This window comes from Lutra lutra, chromosome 2, assembly GCF_902655055.1.
Source record: "Lutra lutra chromosome 2, mLutLut1.2, whole genome shotgun sequence".
Classification (NCBI taxonomy): Eukaryota; Metazoa; Chordata; class Mammalia; order Carnivora; family Mustelidae; genus Lutra; species Lutra lutra.
Window position 1 is genome coordinate 121,739,520 of NC_062279.1, and position 20,861 is coordinate 121,760,380.

Here is a 20,861-nt window from a genome sequence, read left to right on the forward strand (position 1 = left end):
ATCATGACCTTCGCCTAAGGCAGAGGCTTTAACCCACTGAGCCACCCAGGCACCCTGTCTAGTCCCATTACTTTTAAAAGCAACTTTGAAAGTAATAGTGGCTTCAGAATAGACCTGGCTTCTGTGATCATATTATGTTACACCAGTCACTTGAAGTGTAAATAAAACAAGAGCCACAATACCCTCTTTGAGGGTATTTATTTGATTTCTATTAACTCAGTGAGAAATGGAACTCTCTCAGTGATATATCAAGTGATACTTATCACCTTGTCTGTACTTAATATTGAGTTGATGGAGAGTGAAGATTCCAGATAAAATATAAATTTTCTATAGTTTGGATATTTTGAAGAAAATGTATTTTAAAAAAGGAGACTTAGATTTTATTATAGTTGCTTTCAGTCTTCATGTGCCTGAGGAAATTTTACGCTTAACTTTTATAATTTAAATCTGACAGCCAGATGCCATGTTTCACGTTACTTTGTCATATAATTAAATGTCTGTAGGGTAGGTAATATTCTGAAAGCATTATTATTCCTGTGATCAGTCTAAGTTCATTGTTAGTTTCCAATGAAGGAACTTAATTGCAGTCTCAAAAATAATTTTATTTAGTAAGCACTGAGTATAAAATTGTTGGATTCCATATGTGTAGGGCAAGATGATGTTTGTTGATTGAATTTGGAGCAGATGGTTTTGAAGAACATGAATTTAGAGTAATTGCTCTTATCCGGATGTGATTATCTCTGGATAGTGATGCAGAGCTTGAGGGGGAACATGTTTTAGACTGGAAAGAATGTGTTGGCATTAGGCTTGCCTGAGGCATTTTGAGTTTTCTTCATTGTGTCTTGTTTTCCATTCTCAAAACTTTTAAGAGCATTGGAAAATAAAATAATTAAAACAAAATGACAAATTTATTGTTTAATTAACTACACCTGGTTTTTGGTCTCAAAGTTGTGTTTTTTAAGAACATAGATGTACTGCTTCTGTTTTTGTTTTCATTTTAAAAATTAACTTTAAACTTAGTAAGAAAAAGAAATATCATAGATTGCTTGCCCTAAGCTATATTCGCTGATGGTGTACATGTGTCCAATTGCTCCTTTAGTTAATTGTGTTCTACTGGTTCATAAAAATACATGTATTTTTAAAAATTTAATTTCTTGGCGTAGATTCTAGTATGGCCTCATTAAGAATGGTTGATGTCCAGTCATTTAAGCTTAGCATCATAGAATTTTAAAGCTGAAAAAATAATTTGGATAAAGTGTATTTTATGTTTTCCATTTAGTAAGTGAAATAGCATATGACCAAAGAGGCTAAGTTTTATGTAAAGTGACACTCACGCTAGTGGCAGACCTATGACCACAGAGAATTGGTTGCATTAATATGATAGCTCTAGAGATGTTTAAATTTTGCAACCTCTGATACACATTTAACATTTAATTCATGTAAATTGTTTCAACTTGTACATTATTTTCAAAAAGCATTTGTGTAAAATACAGTAGCTCTATATAGAGTCTAGAGTCATGGAATCTTAGATTGGGAAAGAATCGGAAGGCCTATGGCAGGAATTTCATGGATCTCTTAAGTTTTTATAGCTTTTGCAAATTTATTATTTTCCATATATTTTTTTCCATTTCTGACAGTATGACATGTTGTCTTAAATATCTGCAAACAAATTAATAAAGATGGATTTAGGTTTATTTAAAACACGTTCTTTTATATTTCTAGGTGTGAATTCTTTTAAGGTCAGAGATTTTGTCTTTTATTGTTCTACAGGGCCTCATAATCTCTAAAGTTATGGTCATTCTTCTCCCTGGGTTTTTGTATATAGTATTCCCTCTGCCTTGAATACTCTGCAGCCTCTGTGACCTCAATTCTTACGTTAACAGTTTAACATCAGCTCATTTTTCAGGTCTGCAGATTGAGGTAAAGAGGTTGGACCCACATTTTAGTCTCTCTTCATTTGTGAAATAGAAGAATATACTAAATGATTTCTCTGAATGTTGTCTAACTCCGAACTGTTACCAATCCCACAAAACTGGGTTAGATATCCCTGACATGTTTTTGTACCTCTTTGTTCTTTCCACCTCATACTACTACGCAGTTTATAATAGTTGTTATTATGTGTCTTCTCTATTATACTATTAGACTATGAGAGGCTTATCTGCTTGTTGCTCTTGTGGACTCTTACATGAACGAGCTCAATACATTTGTTGAATAAATTATGTTTAGGAGGTACTTGGTGAATGAATATTTTGAATGAGTGAATAGATTAATTAAAATTGAAGAAGAGTGCCTGTGAAGGGGTAACTTGTGGTTGATGGATGTATATTTTCTCAGTGAACATTTTAATAGTTGCCTTATTTTAATATGAACTGTAACTGAATTGGCAAGTAAGTAATGCAGGTATGGCATAGTGTTAGATGGAAATCAGCTTGGCTGCTTAGGTTTCTCTCTCCTTGTGTTCCCCCACACTCACTCTCTGTCTCTATCTGTCTCTCTTTCTCAAATAAATAAATCTTTAAAAAAAAATCAGCTTGGTAGGCTACCCCCACACCAAACTGGATTTCGATTAGAATTTTTAAGTCTCTTGATCAATTTGGGGAGAATTAGAAAGTTAACATCTTTGTAGTCCATGAATATGGTAGATCCCCTCACTTATTCTAGGTCTTCAATTTCTCTCAAAGTTTTTTGTGAAGAAGGCTTGCATGATATTCATTATATTTATTCTTAGGTATGTAGGGTTTTTTGAATATGGTTATAAGTGGCATCTTTTAAAATTTTACCTCATAGGGGCATCTGGGTGGCTCAGTCATTAAGCGTCTGCCTTCAGCTTGGGTCATGATCCCGGGGTCCTGGGATCAAGCCCTGCATCGGGCTCCCTGCTCGGCAGGAAGGCTGCTTTTCTTCCTCTCCCACTCCCCCTGCGTGTGTTTCCTCTCTTGCTGTGTCTCTCTCTCTCTAATAAATAAATAAAATCTTTAAAAAAAGGAAAAAAAGAAAAATTTACCTCATAGTTATGTTTTTTTCTTTCACTGTTACCTAGGGAAAGTAAATCTTGTGTATTGACTTTGTGTCTGCCTGTCTTGCTAAATTCACTTATTAGTCTTAATAGTGTATATGTAGATTCTTTGAATTTTCTATGTATATAATTATGTTATAGCTTTACATGTGTTCAGTCTACTGATAATGAGTTTTATTTTATCCCTCTTAATCTCTATGCTCATTATTTATTTTTTTTTAAAGATTTTATTTATTTATTTGACAGAGAGAGACACAGCAAGAGAGGAAACATAAGCCGGGGTGGGGGGGAGTGGGAGAGGGAAAAGCAGGCTTCCCCCTGAGCAGGGAGCCGGATGCGGGGCTCCATCCCAGCACCCTGGGATCATAGCCTGAGCCAAAGGCAGACGCTTAACGACTAAGCCACCCAGGCACCCCTATTATTTCTTTTTGTGCCTTATTGCACTGGCTAAGATTTCTAACATCATCTTTAGTGTAAGTAATAAATTATTCTTATCTCATTCCTGATCCTAGGGAGAAAGTTTCTAGTATTTTGCAGTTAAGAAATATATTCACTCTCTGTTTTTTGTAGCTACTCTAGTAAAGAATTTCCATCTAGTCCTGTTTGGTTTTTGTAACTAACTGTTGATTTTTTTATGATATACTTACCGGTATCTTTTGAGATAATCATATTGTTTATTTTCTAGTAACATGGAGAATGGTGTTCATTGATTTTTTTCACATGTGAAACCAACTTCATATTCTTGGAACATAGCCATTTTGTCCTGATGTATAATCCTTTATTTATGTTTTGTTTAGGAAATTTGCATGCATGTTCATGAAAGAGATTCACTTACGATTTTGTTTACTTGTAATGTACTTTTAAGATTTGAGGAACATGGCTATGCTGGCCTTATGAGTCAACTTGGGAATTGTTCTGGCTTTTATTTTTCTCTGGAAGAGTTTTTGTAAGCTTAGTGTTATAGTCATCCTTAAATACTTCATAATATTTTTTTTAATTTTTTTTAAATTTTATTTATTTATTTGACACAGAGGTCACAAGTAGGCAGAGAGGCAGACAGAGAGAGAGAGAGGAAACAGGCTCCCCGCTGAGCAGAGAGCCCAAAGCGGGGCTCGATCCCAGAACCCTGGGATCACGACCTGAGCTGAAGGCAGAGGCCTTAACCCACTGAGCCACCCAGGTGCCCCAATACTTCATAATATTTTCCAATGAAGCCATTTGTGTTTGGAATTTTGTCTGTTAGAAAAGTTTTAATTACAGAATAAATTTAATAGCTATTGGAATATTCATTTATGTACTTTTTTGTTTGTAGTTCTGATAAGCTCTTTTCTCCTAGAAATTTCATTTCATGTAAATTTTCAAATTTGCTCAAGGTTATTCCAGGTATTCTGTTACTGGCTTTTCAATAACTGTAGGTTCTGTAGTGATGTCTTATTTTTCATTCTTAATATTGGTAATGTGCCTTTTCTCACACTGGTGAGACTATGCCCTGATTCATCCAGCCAGAGGTTTATTTGTTTTATTAGCCTTTTCAGGGAATAAAATTTTGGCTTTAATTTTTTAAAATTGTATGTTTGTTTTCTATTTCATTAACTTCTTCATTGTTTCCCTCCTGCTATTTTTCTCTTTTGGTATATTTTATTGTTCATTTTATAGGATGAGCATCTCATTGACTGTCAGCCTTTTTTCTTTCCTAATATGTGCATTATGCCTGGCACTGTGTTTTTAGTACAGCTTTAACAGCACATCACAAATTCTCATGTTATATTTTCATTATTATTTTAGTTTTTAAAAATTATAATGTTTTATTGGATTTTTTCTTTGACCAACGAATTATTTGGAAATTATTAATTTCCAAATATATAATGTATTTTTTGGTGTCTTTTTGCTACTGATTTTGATATTAATTCTTACTGTGGTCCCAGAATATATACTTTGATTTCTCTACTTAAAATATACAGATAGTTATTTTGTGTCTCAGCATGCGTCAGTTTTGGTACATCTTCCAGATACACTTGAGAGCATGGATATTTTATTATTTTAGATTTTTAAAAAATATGTGCCAATTAGGATAAGTGGGCTAATTTTGTTTTTATACCTTCTGTAGATATGTATATTTATGTATCTATAAATGTATATGAGAAATATGTTAAAATCTGTAAGTTGAGTTGCACATTTGTCCATTTTTCCTTTCAGTTCTACTTAATTTTGCTTTTTATGTCATGAGACTTTTGTTACTAGGCATGTATTAATACAGAATTTTATATAGTCTTGGTAGATTGACCCTTTTATTATCCTGAAATGTTTAGTAATACCTCTTGCTTAAAGTCTATTTGATAGTCTGTATAGGAGCACTGTTTTATTTTTGTTTATGTTTGCATGGTAGTTTTTTCTCTATTTTTTTTTTTCAAGATTTTATTTATTTATTTGAGAGACAGAGAGAACGAGCATGAGCAGGGGAGAGAGGCAGAGTCCCCACTGAACCTGGAGCCTGATGTAGGGCCTGATTCCAGAACCCTTGGACCATGACCTGAGCTAAAGGCAGCCCGTTAACCAGCTGAGTCACCCAGACACTGTCCCTCTCTATTCTTTTACTTTCAATTTTTCCATTTTTGTGTTTTTAGAATACATCTTTTATAAATGGCACAAATTTGGGTTTTATTTGTTTATTTTGGGACAGGGTATTTTTTAATCCATCTGTGCTGTCAGTCTTAATTCACATACATAATATGTTTAAATTTGGGTGATATCTTAAATACTTAGATTTAATCTGCCTTCTTTCTGTTTGTCCCACCTTTTCTATGTACCCCCTCTTTGTTTTCTTGCCTTCTCTTGGAATAGGCAAGTATTTTTATTATTCTATCTTCCTCCTGTTGTCTTTTTCATTACACATTTTAACTTGTTTTTCAGTGGTTATCCTACATATCATATTATGTCTCCTTGGCTTATTAGAGATTAATGCAAGAATAGTACAAAAACTTTGGGAATACTTTGATTCTCTTTATCCCCAAACATTGTTGTTTTATACAGTTGTCATTCATTTATATTTATATGGGGTCTCTATGACCATGCCTAAGTTTGATTCTTCACCAGGAGGAGTCACAGAACTTAGCATGTAGTTATACTGACTGCTGTGATTCATTATAATGCAAAGGATACATGGTAGAGTCAACAAAGGGAAAAGGCACATGGGGCAAAGTGTGGAGGAAACCTGGTACAGATTTCTAAGAGTTCTCTCCCAGTGGCATCACATAGGACATGTTTAATTCCTCCAGCAATGAGTTGAGACAACACGTATGAAATGTTGTCTACACGGATAATTCATTAGAGACCCAGTACCTAGGGATCCACAATGAACCAATTTTCCCATTATTCACTTACCAACTACTAAATATTCTATGCTTTCTTCACTGATTTATGATAGATTATCAGAGGTTTATTGTGTATTAAATTTATATACATATGGATCTGTCTCTGAACCCTGTGTCCTGTTGTGGTCTCTTTGGTTTTATGACTTTTACATGCTATTTTTAATAGTACTAATTATAACATATCTTACTATATGCTAAGATAAATCCTACCTATTTACTTGCATTATTGTTGACTTAGTTATATATAGATCTTTATTCCTCAATACTATTTTTAGTGAAAGTTTATTCTGATTTACCAAAAATATACAATTGGCATTTTGATTGGGATTACATTTAACATAAATAGTGTTTTGAATATAATGGACATTTTTATAGTATTGTCTTCCCATTCAAGAACCTGGAATTTCACTCTTGATTCATATTTTTCTCTTTATTAAAATGTCTTCATAGAGGTCTTATATGTTTTTGGTTAGGTTAATTCCTAGCTAATTTATCAATTCTGTGATTATTGCAAATGGTGTCTTTTTTTTTTTTTAATTGTATTTTAAATTTGCTCTTCTTGGTGTAGAGAAGTTTTATATTGATAATTTTTTTGTCGGTCTTCAGCCTTGTTTAACTCTCTTATTAATTCTACTAGTTTTCTTCTGATCTTTTTGGCTTTTCTGGATAAGTGTTTGTCATGTGCAAATAATGGAAGTTTGGTCTCTTTCCATTCTTTTACCTTTTTCTCACTTTTATTTTTTTATATTCTTAGTACCAGGACCTCCACGATTAAATTATCCATTCATAGTAATAGTGGCATCTTTGTTTTTTTGTCAATTTAGAGAGTGCATATAAAGTCTTTTCATTAAGTGTAATGTTTGTTAAAGATTTTTGGAATAGAATATTAATCAAATACACTTTGCTAAGAGCATTTTAAATTATTTTTATCATTATAAGTAGATATTGAATCTTAAATATATTTTTTCTATATCAATAAAAATAATAATTCTAAAATTAGTATGTGTGGTGCGTTTATAGTTTTTCTGATGAACTGGCTTTTTATTTCAGAGAGAAACTCTTTGTGAATATATGGATTTTTTAATACACTATTAGATTTAGTTAACTAATATCTTATTTACAACTTTTTCCCCATGCCCATAAGTGAAAAACATTTTTTTTCTTGTTCAGATTTGGATTTGGGGAGTCAAATTACATTATCCTCCTAAAATGTTTGAGTGATTTTGCTCTTACTTACTAAAAACTTCAGTCAATATGTATATATCAGGAAACAGAAAAAGGATAATTCTAAAAAAATCTCATGGGATTGTTATTCCTGTCATGATCGAGTTAGGAGATAGAACCTATACCTATTACTTTTACAGAGAAAATTTCATATAAAGAATTGATAACCAATTATAAAATTGTGAACTAGGTAATTGAAAGGAAGGTAGCAACTACAGGAAGGAGCTATCACTGCTGAGGCTGAGAATACAAAGGGAAGAGTACGAAATTATTAAAACCTAGGAGATGGGCTATAACTCAGACCCTTGAGGAGCAGCAACCTGATACTCTGAAGGCTAACTCAGTCTTCTGAGAAGGTAGCACTGCTAGGTTTGTGCTGGTGTTGGTAGAATGATGGTCACAGGAATAGCAAATGGATAGGAAGTCTATGGGACATCAAGTCCCTTCTTCCTCTTCAGCTTTGCTGTCTTCCTCTAGAGATTTGCTCTATCATTGGCAAAGTCTACCATGGAACAAAAAAGTAGTTTGCAGTGTCAGCCCTGGAGCTAGGTATAGAAGCATGATTTTCAAGCTAAGTGTCAATAATTTAGTAAGTAGTACAATTGAAAACTAAATCAGATAATATTTAAATAATCTCTCTGAGCTATAAAAGACATCATATGGCAAATTAGATATTAAGAATAGAATAGTAAAATTATGTTTTAAATATTCTCTAAGATGTAATCATAACAAATATATTAAGAAGAAGGGTTAAAAATAACTGCACTCAGCTTGAGTATTTGGAAGAAATCAGTAGAATAAACCCAAGAGGAGGGAAACTAAAAATATAAGGTTAGATTTAATGGAATAGAGAACAGAACAACAAAGATTAAAAAAAATTCATTCTTTGGAAAGACTTTTAAGATTGTGAAGTCAGAAGAAGGTCCATTCAAGAGACAGGAGCTTACTGTTGGTGTTTTTGGTGAAAGAGAAAAGAAGATACAAATGAAGGGACACCTGGGTGTCTCAGTTGGCTAAGTGGCTGCCTTCAGCTCAGGTCATGATCCCAGGATCCTGAGATTGAGTACCACATTGGGTTCCTTGCTTAGTGGGGAGCCCACTTCTCTCTCTGCTTGCCACTCCCCCTGCTTGTGCTCTTTTTCTCTCTCTCTCTGACAGATAAACAAATAAAATCTTTAAAAAATATTTTTAAAAAGATACAGATAAAATACAGAGAGCAGAATTAACTACAGACAAAATAAAGATTTAAGAAACAAACAGATGTTCCTCCTAGATGTTAAAAACCCTCTGTGCAGTAGAATAATATCTATTTCACTGACTTTTCCTATTAATTTCCTGCCAGCTTCATGATTGACTTTCTTTGATTCACTATGCTCTGTTCACATAAATACATGCATTAACATTTCCAGTATAATTACTAAAATAATAGAAAAAGAGTATATACCTTCAAAGCTAGTAGAAGGCAAAATGGAATGCAAAAAGAACAAAACAAAAACCAGTGTGAAAAAACCCAAGAAAAGAAGGTAGGGATTAGACTACAGTCATGTTAACGTTAGACCAAGTAACTTTAAGGCAAATAGCAAAGGCTGATAAAGATGAGTACTGCATATTCTTTCGGTTTGTTGGGAAGGCATAACTATCTTAAAGGTCGCTGTGAAATCTATAAAGCAAACTTTCTGTAACTACAAGGAGAAATGAACAGAGCAGCTATTTTAGTGAGAGAATTTTAATTTTAATGCATCTTTGTCAGTGGTGTTGAGGATAGAGAAGATTTGAACGACAAAATAAAAAAACTTGACCTAATGGATATATGTTTAGAATGCTGACACCAGCAACATGTTGAAGCATACAAAGAATATTTATGAATTCATTTAATTCAACATTTATGAATGTATTCATTTAATACGCCTTATTCTCTGACCAAAATTCATTTAAGTTAAAAATGAATAAGTTAGGGGCACCTGGGTGGCTCAGTGGGTTAAGCCTCTGCCTTCGGCTCAGGTCATGATCTCAGGGTCCTGGGATCGAGCCCCGCATCGGGCTCTCTGCTCAGCAGGGAGCCTGCTTCCCCCTCTCTCTGCCTGCCTCTCTGCCTACTTGTGATTTCTCTCTGTCAAATAAATAAATAAAATCTTTAAAAAAAAATGAATAAGTTAGAAAATTTCATAGTTTGGAAATTAGAAAACTCTAAATAACTCATTGGTTGAATTATAATATGCAAATGAAAGCTGTTTAGTATTAAACAATGCAGATATATCAAAATTTATGGATATATAGCTAAAGCAATGCTTCTAGGGGAACTTATAACCTGAAGTTCTTAAATTAGAAATGAGGAAAGGTTGAAAAATAATGAGCCAGGCATTGTCATTAAAAAATAATAGGCCCTAGAAGACAGAAATATTTAATACAGATTGGGCAGAAATGAACAGAAAAGGGAGACAATTACAAGAAAGAAGTAGAGTGTTTTGTGTACTCTTTCATACTAATTGCATGCTCCCTTCCTTGCTACCTCTACATGGTCCTAGTGGGCTCCAGGGTTATCTCAGCCTCTGCTCAGCATCTCTTCTCGATCCTATTACTTCATTAGAAGCTAATCTTGAGCACATTCTTTACTTCTATTTAAAGACTAGTTCTTGGTTTTATTGGGGAGGGGAGGCAAAGCCTTGCCAGCCTCTCTCTCGGTCGCAGTTGGCTTGCAGTCCTTTCAGGGCACCACCGCTCTTGTATTTTTTCTTACAGTATTGCTGGTTCTTTTAGGGTGCTTTTTTTTTTTTTGGTCTATATATTTTGTTTCTTATTATAGTGCTTATCTATATCTAAGGCATTCTTAGATATCTAGTGATCTTTGGGTGTTTTCTCATATTTGAAAGTGGAGCTCCTAAAAGTTGATTAGGTACTCTGAGCTTGTGGTCTTTCAGGTAATGAGTTTTGCATGGTCCCTTTCCTTGGGTGAAGGATCCCGTCGGTATCCTTAGTCGGGCCGGTACCTTTCTGTGAGAAGGATCTTAGCTTCCTATGTGGCAGGTGTATTTTGATAGTAAACGCTGGGAGCATCAGGGAAGAGCAGAGTGGAGGAAGTGGGGAGTCTTACTAATTTCTCTATTCGGTATGATTCCCTTGTCTCTAGCTGTGCTTTGTGTCCCCTCAATTCAGAAATGGTTTGTGTTACCTACTAAGAGAAGACATCTTTAGAGATAGGCTACAGGAAACGTCATCTGACTCCGTGCAATTAGGGAGGGGATCTTGAGGAGCTAACTGCTTCCTAAAAGACTTCTCTCCTAACTTTCCACTTTCTATTTCTAACCCAATTTTTCTATTTTTTTTCCCCAGAAGTGATTTGTGCTATCCAACTTTGAGCTCTTTTTTTTTTTAAGATTTTATTTATTTATTTATTTGACAGAGAGATCACAAGTAGGCAGAGAGGCAGACAGAGAGAGGAGGAAGCAGGCTCCCCTCCGAGCAGAGAGCCCGATGTGGGGCTCGATCCCAGGACCCTGAGATCATGACCTGAGCTGAAGGCAGAGGCTTTAACCCACTGAGCCACCCAGGTGCCCCTGAGCTCTTTTGATTATATGTGGGTAAGGTGAATAGGAGGGGCATTGCTTGGCAAAAATCTGGTTCCTTTCAGATTTTCTCACTGTATGCTAGTGTGTCAGCTTTCCTGGGTCAGTTATATTCAGTTACTACTTGTTCATTTGCTGTTCAGTTCCCAAAATTTTGTTGCTATTTTATTGTTTCTCTCCTATATGCCGTTCTAGGTTTGTCTCTTTAAAAAATCCCCTTATACTCACTGTAGTGGGGGTTTGGGAGGGAGCAAAAGAAAGTGCTTGGATTTAATCTTCTGTCTTTACTAGCTTGAATGACTTGACTTCAAAACTTTATTTTTCAACTCTTGATTCATATGCTCTGTAGTGGCTCACTTTCATCTTTTAATTTTAAATTTATTTGAGAAATAGTAGGTAAATATATGTTATCTATCATTTGGATATGTTCATCACAAAATCAGTTTTTCTATTTTACTATTTCTTAACTTTTGAAAACTCCTGTCTTTATTTTTTCACCTTTTCTGTCTTTGGGAATTACTTCTCTCTTTCTTTCTATCTTCATAGATGTGGAAATTTTTGTCTAGCTCTAAATTCTGTAGTTTGCATTTGAAATCACAGATGTTTTGCTAGTTTATAAATATATTCTTATTGTAAATGCTTTAACCGTATATTGTCTTTTTTCCAAACCCCTTCCTCACATGAAAATAAGTGATCTTTTTGTCAGGCTTTATGCTTACATGTCACAAATGTGGCAGGGAAATTATTTGACTGCTTCCTTTGTTTCAGTTTTTAGTATCTCTGTTCTGGTAAGAGTGAGGTATCTGGTTTAAATTAAAAATGTTGACCAGTATTGCTAGAGAGCCATTTGAGACATGAAGAAGAGTCAGATTCTTTTGATTACTTCCATTTATGTAAGATTTATAGGAATTTCTTAAGTTCTTTTGGGCCACCAACGTGCTGCTTAATACAACACAGCACTTTAGTTACTCTAGTTTTATCCGTTTAGGTTTCTTTTTTATGCTACTGTACCATTTAACTAAAAGGTATGTTAGGCAATGAAACAACCTAATTTAATATTAACTTTTATTTTTGTGTCGAGAGTTGTGAAGGTCTGAACTTTTATACTCTGCCTGCAAGCTAGTAAGTTTTCCAAGTGTTTGCAGAAGATACAATATTCCTGGGTCATGGGGTGCCTCGCAGGCTCAGTCAGTGGAGCATGTGATTCTTGATCTTGGGATTGTGAGTTCAGGCCCCATGTTGGGCATAGGACCTATTTAAAAAAGAAAAAAAAAAAAATCCTGGGTCATAGTCAAAGGCCAGAATACTATAGCAACAGAAGTAGCCAGAGCAGCAGCATTTGAACTAGTTCCTTGAGCCTCATTTTTCACAGAGTGACATGAAGAGAGCTAGGTGTCTTCTGTTTCCAGACAAGACATTATAGGAGGAGAATCCTGAATTCAGGGAACCCGAATCTTTTGTATCAGATAGTAAGCATGTCTGCTGTTTGCTTTGCAGGAAGACAGTCTATCTTCATGTGTACAAACCTCCTTGAAAATATATCTGGAACAGAGACAGTGCTTTTGCTCAAAAGATAAGCAGAAATGCTAGAGTGATGTAAAGAATTATCTTTCAGCATTTTGGAAGGCAGAAAAACCAACTGGGTGTTTGTAAGATGACCTAAGACATTTTCTGTAGAAAATAATGATTTTTTTTTTTAATGTGTATCTTCAGTTTCTTCTTATGTAGCTATTTTTGCAGGTTAGCTTACTATTTCCGAGCCCTCCATGAATATTAGATTCACACTGATAGTTTCCTGGGAAAGATTGCTATAGATTGATTTTCTGTCTATCGTTGAGGTATTCATTTTTTTTCTTACTAGTCAAACATACCTAACCTTCTGTTTTGGGAGTTTGTGTCTGCCCTCTTTGCATCAATGCTTCTGTTTCTCTATAAAAGTTCAAATATATGAAAGCAAGTAAAATGATAGTTACGGTATCTTTTTATCTCTGTAAAAAATTCATGGAAGCATAGCATCCATGTTTTAGACAAAAGATCTTTAACATGATGGAGCTAGCTGGTGTCCCAGGACAAGTTCGGGTATTCAGACTGAATTTCTAAGGGGTGTCTGAGACCGGAATTCTAAGTGGACCTTCATCATTCACTGGAACACAAAAGTCTCACTTTATTAAAGACTCTCAGGCAAAGAGCACATAGATAGGGACTCTGCTGCCTAGAGGTCTTTGTCACAGGTCAAAGGGCTCTAAATCTGGCAGCTTAGCTATGAAGGAAGGGGAATTAGGGTGTTTAGTTCTGTTAGTGTTTAAACTGAAAGCAAATAGCAAAAATAAAGAATTTGCATCTGTCACTTTCCAGGTCAGCATGATCTCTTTTAAGCTATTCTTGATTTCTCTACATTTGACGTGGTTGAACATCTTTTTGGCTCCTGCAGTATTTTACTATTCTGATTCTACTCCTCCATCTCTTTGTATTCTATCCTTTTTAAAAACCATCATTTCTTATGCTTTTCAAATGATGGGTTTTCTTAAGATTGAGACTTTAGCTCTCATTTTTTCATCACTGATCTCTTTCTAGGCTCTTTTTATAGGTCTCTCCTGTTCCTGTAATATCAGATCTCATGTGTATGCACACAACTCTAAAGTCTGATTCTTTCTTGAGTTCCAATACCACATTTCCAGCTGCCAGCTGAATATTTCCTTTAAGATATTCTGCCAATACCTTACAAAATTTATAACTCTGGGTTGAATGCATTAATAAAAAGGGCAGAAGCAAGAGTTGTGTTATTCCCTAGGTTATTTAGATAACTCCCTATGGTCTTTTATGTGGATTTTTTTTGTAAGTTTTATTTCATGTTTATGAAGTATCTGTCTTTTCATATTTCATATCAGTTTGTCACATTTTTACTGCCCAAACTAAGCATTTGGATTTTTGCCTTCATCTCCCATGCTCTTCAGGCACCTACCCCACCTCCCCCACCTCCATATATACACACAAGCACAAACAATTTTAAATGCTATAATATGTGTGAAGTTTGGGTTTATTATTAGTTTTTTGGTAATGATTCAGTCTGTATTTATGGGGCAGAAGATAAATCTTGTATTACTTTTCTCTTTACAGGTCTCCATGCCTTACGGAGAGTCCTGAAGAAACAGCCTAATCTCTCTGATAGCAAGATGGCTGGGCTGGTGAAGATTACTCTGAATGATTTCTTAGAGGGGATGAATGACATCAGGCCCAGTGCGATGAGGGAAGTAGCAATTGATGTACCAAATGTAAGTCATTTGTGCTCCCATGCTAGCTACACTGTTTGAATAGAACTCTAGAAGAAACTGAGACTCTAGGGAAACAACTGCTTAGGCTAAACTTCAAAAAACACTTTTTAAAATTAAAATTTTTATGGATGTAATTGGAGCTTCAGTGTAGTTGTAAGACATACTTTAGGGAAATCCTGTGTATTCTTCACTCACTACCCCCCCCATGGTAACATCTTGTAAACAGTACTACATTATCACAAGCAGTGTATTCATATTGATATAATCACTGAACTTATTCAGATTTCCACGGTGTTACTTGTACTTGTGTGTGTGTGTGTGTGTGTGTGTGTGTGTGTTTAGTTCTATGCAGTTTTATTACTTATAAAGATTTGTGTGTCCATCACCAGAATCAAGATACTGAATAGTTCCATCACCACAATGATCCCTTGCTTTGCCCCTTTGTAGCCATACTTAGCTTGTTCCTATACCCATTTCTAAAATTAAGTCATTTTAGAAGTACCGTAAAATGGAATTGTATAGTAGCAAGCATTTGGTATTGGTTTTTCCCCATTTATCATAATTCCCAGGAGATTCATCCAAGTTGCTGTGTGCAACAGTAGTTTTTTGCTTTCTATTGCTGAGTAGTATTGTCATGGTATGACTGTCCTATAGTTTGTTTAACCATTCTGTCTGTTGAAGGCCATCTGGTCTGTTTCTAGTTTGGGACATTTATGATTAAACCTGCTATGGACAGTCATGTGCAGGTATTATGTTAATGTAAATTTTTATTTCTCTGGAATAAATGCACAAGAGTACAACTGTTGGGTTGTATGCTAATTGTGTATTTAGTCTTATAAGAAAATGTCTACTAGGCTAATTTTAGAACAAAAATAAAAAGTCTTCTAGTTATGATGCCTCTACTATTGATGCCTGATGTTTCCTTAGGTTCCTTTATGTTTTCTTCATCATTGACATACTTTGCAAAGTTCATAGTCAAATCACCACAAGGGCAACAGAAACTACCTTTTATGGGTGAATCATCTGCTAAGTTATCACCTGAGTGGGCCTAACATTCTGGGGAAAAAAATGGCCTTTTAGTTCTCTTTGAATATTTCTGGAAAATGAACATTGAAACAAAGCATTGATGGCATGTCCTGTGTCATATTGGGATAGGGGATAGACTGTTAAATTTGGCTTGATCATCAAGAGTTTTATATCTTAGCGTAGCTTGAGGAAAGTTTATCGATTGCTCTGTGCCAGTTTTAGGAGAGCTCTGATGGAAGAATGGAATTTTGTGACTATTCTTTCCCTCTTCTTCAATCATATCACTCCATTATTTTTTCTTTTTTGAGTTAGTCTTACTGCTTCTGAGATACTCCCTTATAAAAGCTCTAACATTATAGTTATTTGAAAACTTAGAGCCTTGTTAGAGAGTCAGGCATAGTTTTGTGCCCTTTGCCCCATTGTGCCCATTGTGTATATATTAATAGTTATCTTGGTCATGAACTAATGTTTTTTAATTGCTGCAAGCTAAAACAAAAGTACACAACAAACTTAAAGAGACTACAAAGATATTAATTCTGTGGTATAAATATAGTCTATGGAATGATATAGTGGGGAAGAAGTCAGTGGATTTGTTTTCTCCTTTTTTTGTTGTTTTGCTTTTTTTGTTTTTACTTTTAAAAGTGTTCTTGGAAAATGTGTTTTGTGGCCACATAAGTCTTGGAAATGCTGTTTTAATAAAATCAGTTATATTTCTTTGCTGCAGAGCTTTTCATTGTCAAAAGAGAGCTGTTATGGAAACTTATTTGGCCATGGACCCTGTAGAGCAGATACCTTCTGCATTTTACAATGTGGTAGATTGCAAAAAATGACTGCAGATTCTTCCCATCACTGTATGTTTGCCCTTTTTGCACAGCAACTTTGTAGCTCCTACCATAAAAGAGATGAAGTCAAGTTTTCCATCCTTTGAATTTGTACTTGGCCAGGTAACTTGCTTTGGCTAATAGAATATTAACCATCATGATGCAATCAGGCTTGAAAGCACTGGGGCTTGCCTTTTCTTGCTGCTCTTTGAAACCCTAAATTAGTTATGCTAAGAAAACTGTGGTAGTTTGTTGGAGGATGAGAGACCATGTGGAGCGGAAGTGAGCCCTCTTATCTGAAATCCCCTCCTTTCGGTCACCCTGCCAGTGGTCACACATCTGATACACACCACGCAAAACTATCTCACCCCAGATCAGAAGTTTACCAAGACCAGAGGAGCCACCCAATTAACTCTTAGAATTGTCAGAAATAACGAATGTTTGTTGTTCTGAGCAACTTTTTATGGTAGTTAGCAAAAGCTTCAGTGGCAAAGACGTTTGTTGACTTCTTATAGAACACGATTGTTTTGTAAATTAAGGTGAGAAACAATGCCCTGGAGATAGGAACATCCCTAAGGACTAGCTTCTAGTTTAAGCAACTTTAGGTGATTTTAAATTCTTTTTGAAAGTTTTTCAAATTCACTGATGAATTTATAGCTTAACATTGGGGGTTTACCAAAGCTGTGTAACACAATGTGCTCATTTAGTATGAATAATTTGAAAACAACTGGAATTATGGAATAATGAATGATAGATGTTGGATTAGTAGAAGATTTTCATTTCTTTGGAATTTATGGTCTTAAGTTTGGGCACATTGGTATGAATACTTTTACTTGTAGTATTTACCTGTATTTATCGCATAATATAATGGGTCAAGTAGAAGTCATTAAATGCCACATGTGAAAATTTCAGGTGATAGGGTTATAAACCAACTACACTATCCAAAAACACTTTAGTGTTTAAAAAAGTTTAGGAACTAAAGAAACACAGTTAAGTTTTTTAAACTTAAAATTAGTGCCAATGGAGAATGTGTTTAAACAGTGGCTATCCACTCTTGGAATTGCTGAACTGATTTATTCATCACAGGAACTGGTACTGCAACTGCATTTTTAATTGCTCTAATGAAAGATTTTTTTTCCCTTTATTTTCTTTTGATACAGTATTTACAATCCATGGACTTGTGCCATTTTCCATTTGGTACTTTATTACTTGGCGTAAGGCCATGGTGTAGTGTGATGTTACTCATGAGCTCCAGAGTGATTAGCCCTAGTCAAAATACTTTTTTACATTGCTTTTTATGTTCACTTCAGATTGTAAAAATTTTCCTGAGAAATTAACATTTCTGTAATTGGATTCCTAAACTTTACTCTTCTGCTTTCAGACTATTACATTGACAAAAATATCTCCAAATTTTTTTTTGCAGGTGGTTTAGTACTTTTACTTGTAGTAACTTTGCTATAGAAAACCTGTTTCAAGTCGGTAGTTAATTGTGAACATTTTTTTTTTTTTTAAAGATTTTATTTATTTATTTGACAGAGAGAGATCACAAGTAGGCAGAGAGGCAGGCAGAGAGAGAGAGAGGAGGAAGCAGGCTCCTTGCAGAGCAGAGAGCCCGATGCGGGGCTCGATCCCAGGACCCTGGGATCATGACCTGAGCCGAAGGCAGAGGCTTTAACCCACTGAGCCACCCAGGCGCCCCAATTGTGAACATTTTTTAATAGTAAATTGAGCATTCAACATCTTTTGAGAAAAGATTTCAGTGTGTGAAATTAAAATTTGTAAATCACATTTGGCCTGGTTATATTCTCATTTTAAGATTATAATGCATTATTAATTTCAGGACGCCACAAATGTTAGCCACTTACTTAAATGTAATGTTTCCTTTTTGTGGACTTTGTGAATTGGTGGTTATACCAGTTGGTGTATTAAAAGTCACATATATTTTACAGTTGATTGGTAATTAAAATCAAATATATTTCTTTACCACAGGAATCCTCAGAATCTTTGACTATGCCACCATGAATTTTGAAATTTCAATTTTTCACCCAGAAATAGCAACTGTTAACATTTTATTATAGTTCCAGTAGATTTTTGAAATTTTGATAGGTTGTTTTTCTGTGCATATAGTTAATCTTAGGATACATATGGTTTTATATTTTGCCTTATTCACTTAAAATTATATGGTAAACATTTTACTTTAAAATTTCTCAACAAACATCTTTTTAATGACTATATAATAGGCTGTTTTGTGGATAAACTGTAATTATTTTATGCTGCTTCCATTATCAAATATCTGGGTTTTTTTCTGTTTTTCTCTACTACGATTATACACACATTTGTATCCAAATCTTTGTACCTATGATTCCTAGAAGTGGAATTACCACACTAAAATATGTGGTTTTAAAGCTTGGGACAAATGTTATTAAGCTCTTTTTTCCCCCATAAAGATTGTCTTAATCTATAATTATGCAGTTAAAAATTTAAAATTATAAAGAGTTTAAAAAAATCTCATTTTATTTTTACTTTAGTCCTTTTCTATTTTATTTGCCACTAGAGTTCATTTTCTTGGCTGAAAAGATCTTTTTCATTATGAAGAGTAATACTTTTAAAAAAAAGTAATAGTCCTTTAAAAAAAGATTAAAAAAAGAAAATGAGAAAGAACTATCAATTTATATCTTCTCCTTCCTATAAAAATGTTTAATTTTTAGATAACGGGTGTAAACTGGATGATTTTTTTTTTCATGGGATTTTTAAGTTCCATGAGAGAAGTTCTTACTTTTTATTTTTGTCCTTTTATTTTTTTCCTAGTACATAATAGATGTCCAATTAATATTTGTTCAGTGGACAAGTGAAAACTATAATTGTCATGAAAAAACCCAGATAGATTCACATATATTTAAATATTGCATCCTTCTTCTGTACTAAAGTATAATTTAGTAAATTATTACCTTCATGTAACATTCTTCAGATTCTTCATATTTTATAAAGCAAACTGTTTCTTTGGTGAATTTTAACCTTAGTGAATTTTAACTTAACTGTTTGGTGAATTTAACAGTTTTGGAATAAAGTTGCAAGTAATTGTGCTAAGCTGTCTATTCTGGAAGGATACAAAGTAGTCCTTTATATTTTCTGCCAAAACATGCTGCTTTCTTGATCTATCAAAAATTCTCTTTTTATTAAGGAAACAAAAAAAATACAGTGCTTTTAATAGTTGTATTTATATATTATCTTTGCAATAAGTCATTTGATATATACCATAGAAATTATCACTGATAAATGGCATTCTTAACCAAATATATACAGATTGATTACCATCAAGTTTAATTCATTTATGCATCCTAAACCATCCCCACCCATACCCCCTGGCTTTCCTTGTTTCATTTTATATAGCTTCAGGTTGTTTCATGATTTGGAAATAATCCATCTTTATACTTTCGGTATTGCTTTTGGACTGCAGTGTTCAGAATTTGGACATTTGGTTCAGAATAAGCTAAAAGCCAATAAAAAGAGAGGGCTCTACTTTCATGTGAACCCACTTTTATAAAGTTAACTGCAACCAGAGTCTCAAGACTAATTGTATAGTCCTAAACTTCTTTGTAAGCTTGGATCCAGGTTAAACTTAGAGGTGGAGTGGTGGTCTAGTTACCTAGCATTAGAAGCATTACAGTCAAGTTGAGTGTTTACCAAATGTCATTAGTTAAGTAAATGTACCTCATTTACTTTCATTTTTAAAAGTATCAAACAATTATGTGAATAATCAAAAGACTGTCTCACTAATTACATATTCAAAATTTACTGATGTATTTTCATTTGGCATCTTTTCAGATGAGAATAGAACATCAGAATGTGACAAGGCAGTTGAATTTCATAGGATGAGCTCATTAGCATTACTTTTCTTGTGCAGAGATTTGAGTTAAATAGTTTAATTGACCATAATTACATTTCATTCTTCAATGTACCCTCAGGATAATTAGAAGGAATTTGAGTTTCTATTCTTTAAAAACAGTACTTGTATTCTCTATGTTCTTTATTTTTTACAGTTTCAAAGGATCGAGGGTTTTGTGATGCTTTACTAAATAACAGATTGCTTTTTTTGGAATAGATATACAACCTGTGGAAATTCTATTAATTCCATATTGGTGCTTGGCAGGGCTTTTGAATTCGGTTTCTTTTGATTTTGCTTCTTGTTGTCTAGACAGAAGAGTGTCTTCTATCACTCCCAAGATCCCAGTCTTCCCTGCCAACTTCTCTTGTGCATTTTATAGTTTTAAGTAATAACAATTGAATAGGAAAGCACATTTAGGAAAGTAGATTACTTTTAACCAGGAAATACTCTGTGCCAAAATCAAGATTGCACTTTTAACTGTATTAAATATTTTAGAAGTTTAACTCTTTCACTCCACTTTTTTTTAATACCTTACTTTTCTCAGGCTTATAGTGTAGAGGAGGAATGAGAGAGATACAAAAGTTAGTGTAAAGATCAACAGTTTCTGTTCTCAGCGCTGATCCTGGTTAACTTTGGTGAAATCACTCTTCCTTTCAGATGACAGAAGGAAAGAAAGCTCTTA

General features: G+C 34.2%; 1 protein-coding gene across 3 annotated transcripts in view; it reads left to right on the forward strand.

Moving 5' to 3' along the window:
- The window catches only part of SPATA5 (spermatogenesis associated 5), a 332,854-nt gene that overhangs the window by 29,540 nt on the left and 282,453 nt on the right, over positions 1–20,861 (forward strand). For all 3 annotated transcript variants that reach the window (XM_047718370.1, XM_047718369.1, XM_047718371.1), the window contains exon 10: positions 14,292–14,446. In XM_047718370.1, the coding sequence (XP_047574326.1) occupies positions 14,292–14,446 (155 nt within the window). The remainder of the gene's footprint in view (positions 1–14,291; positions 14,447–20,861) is intronic.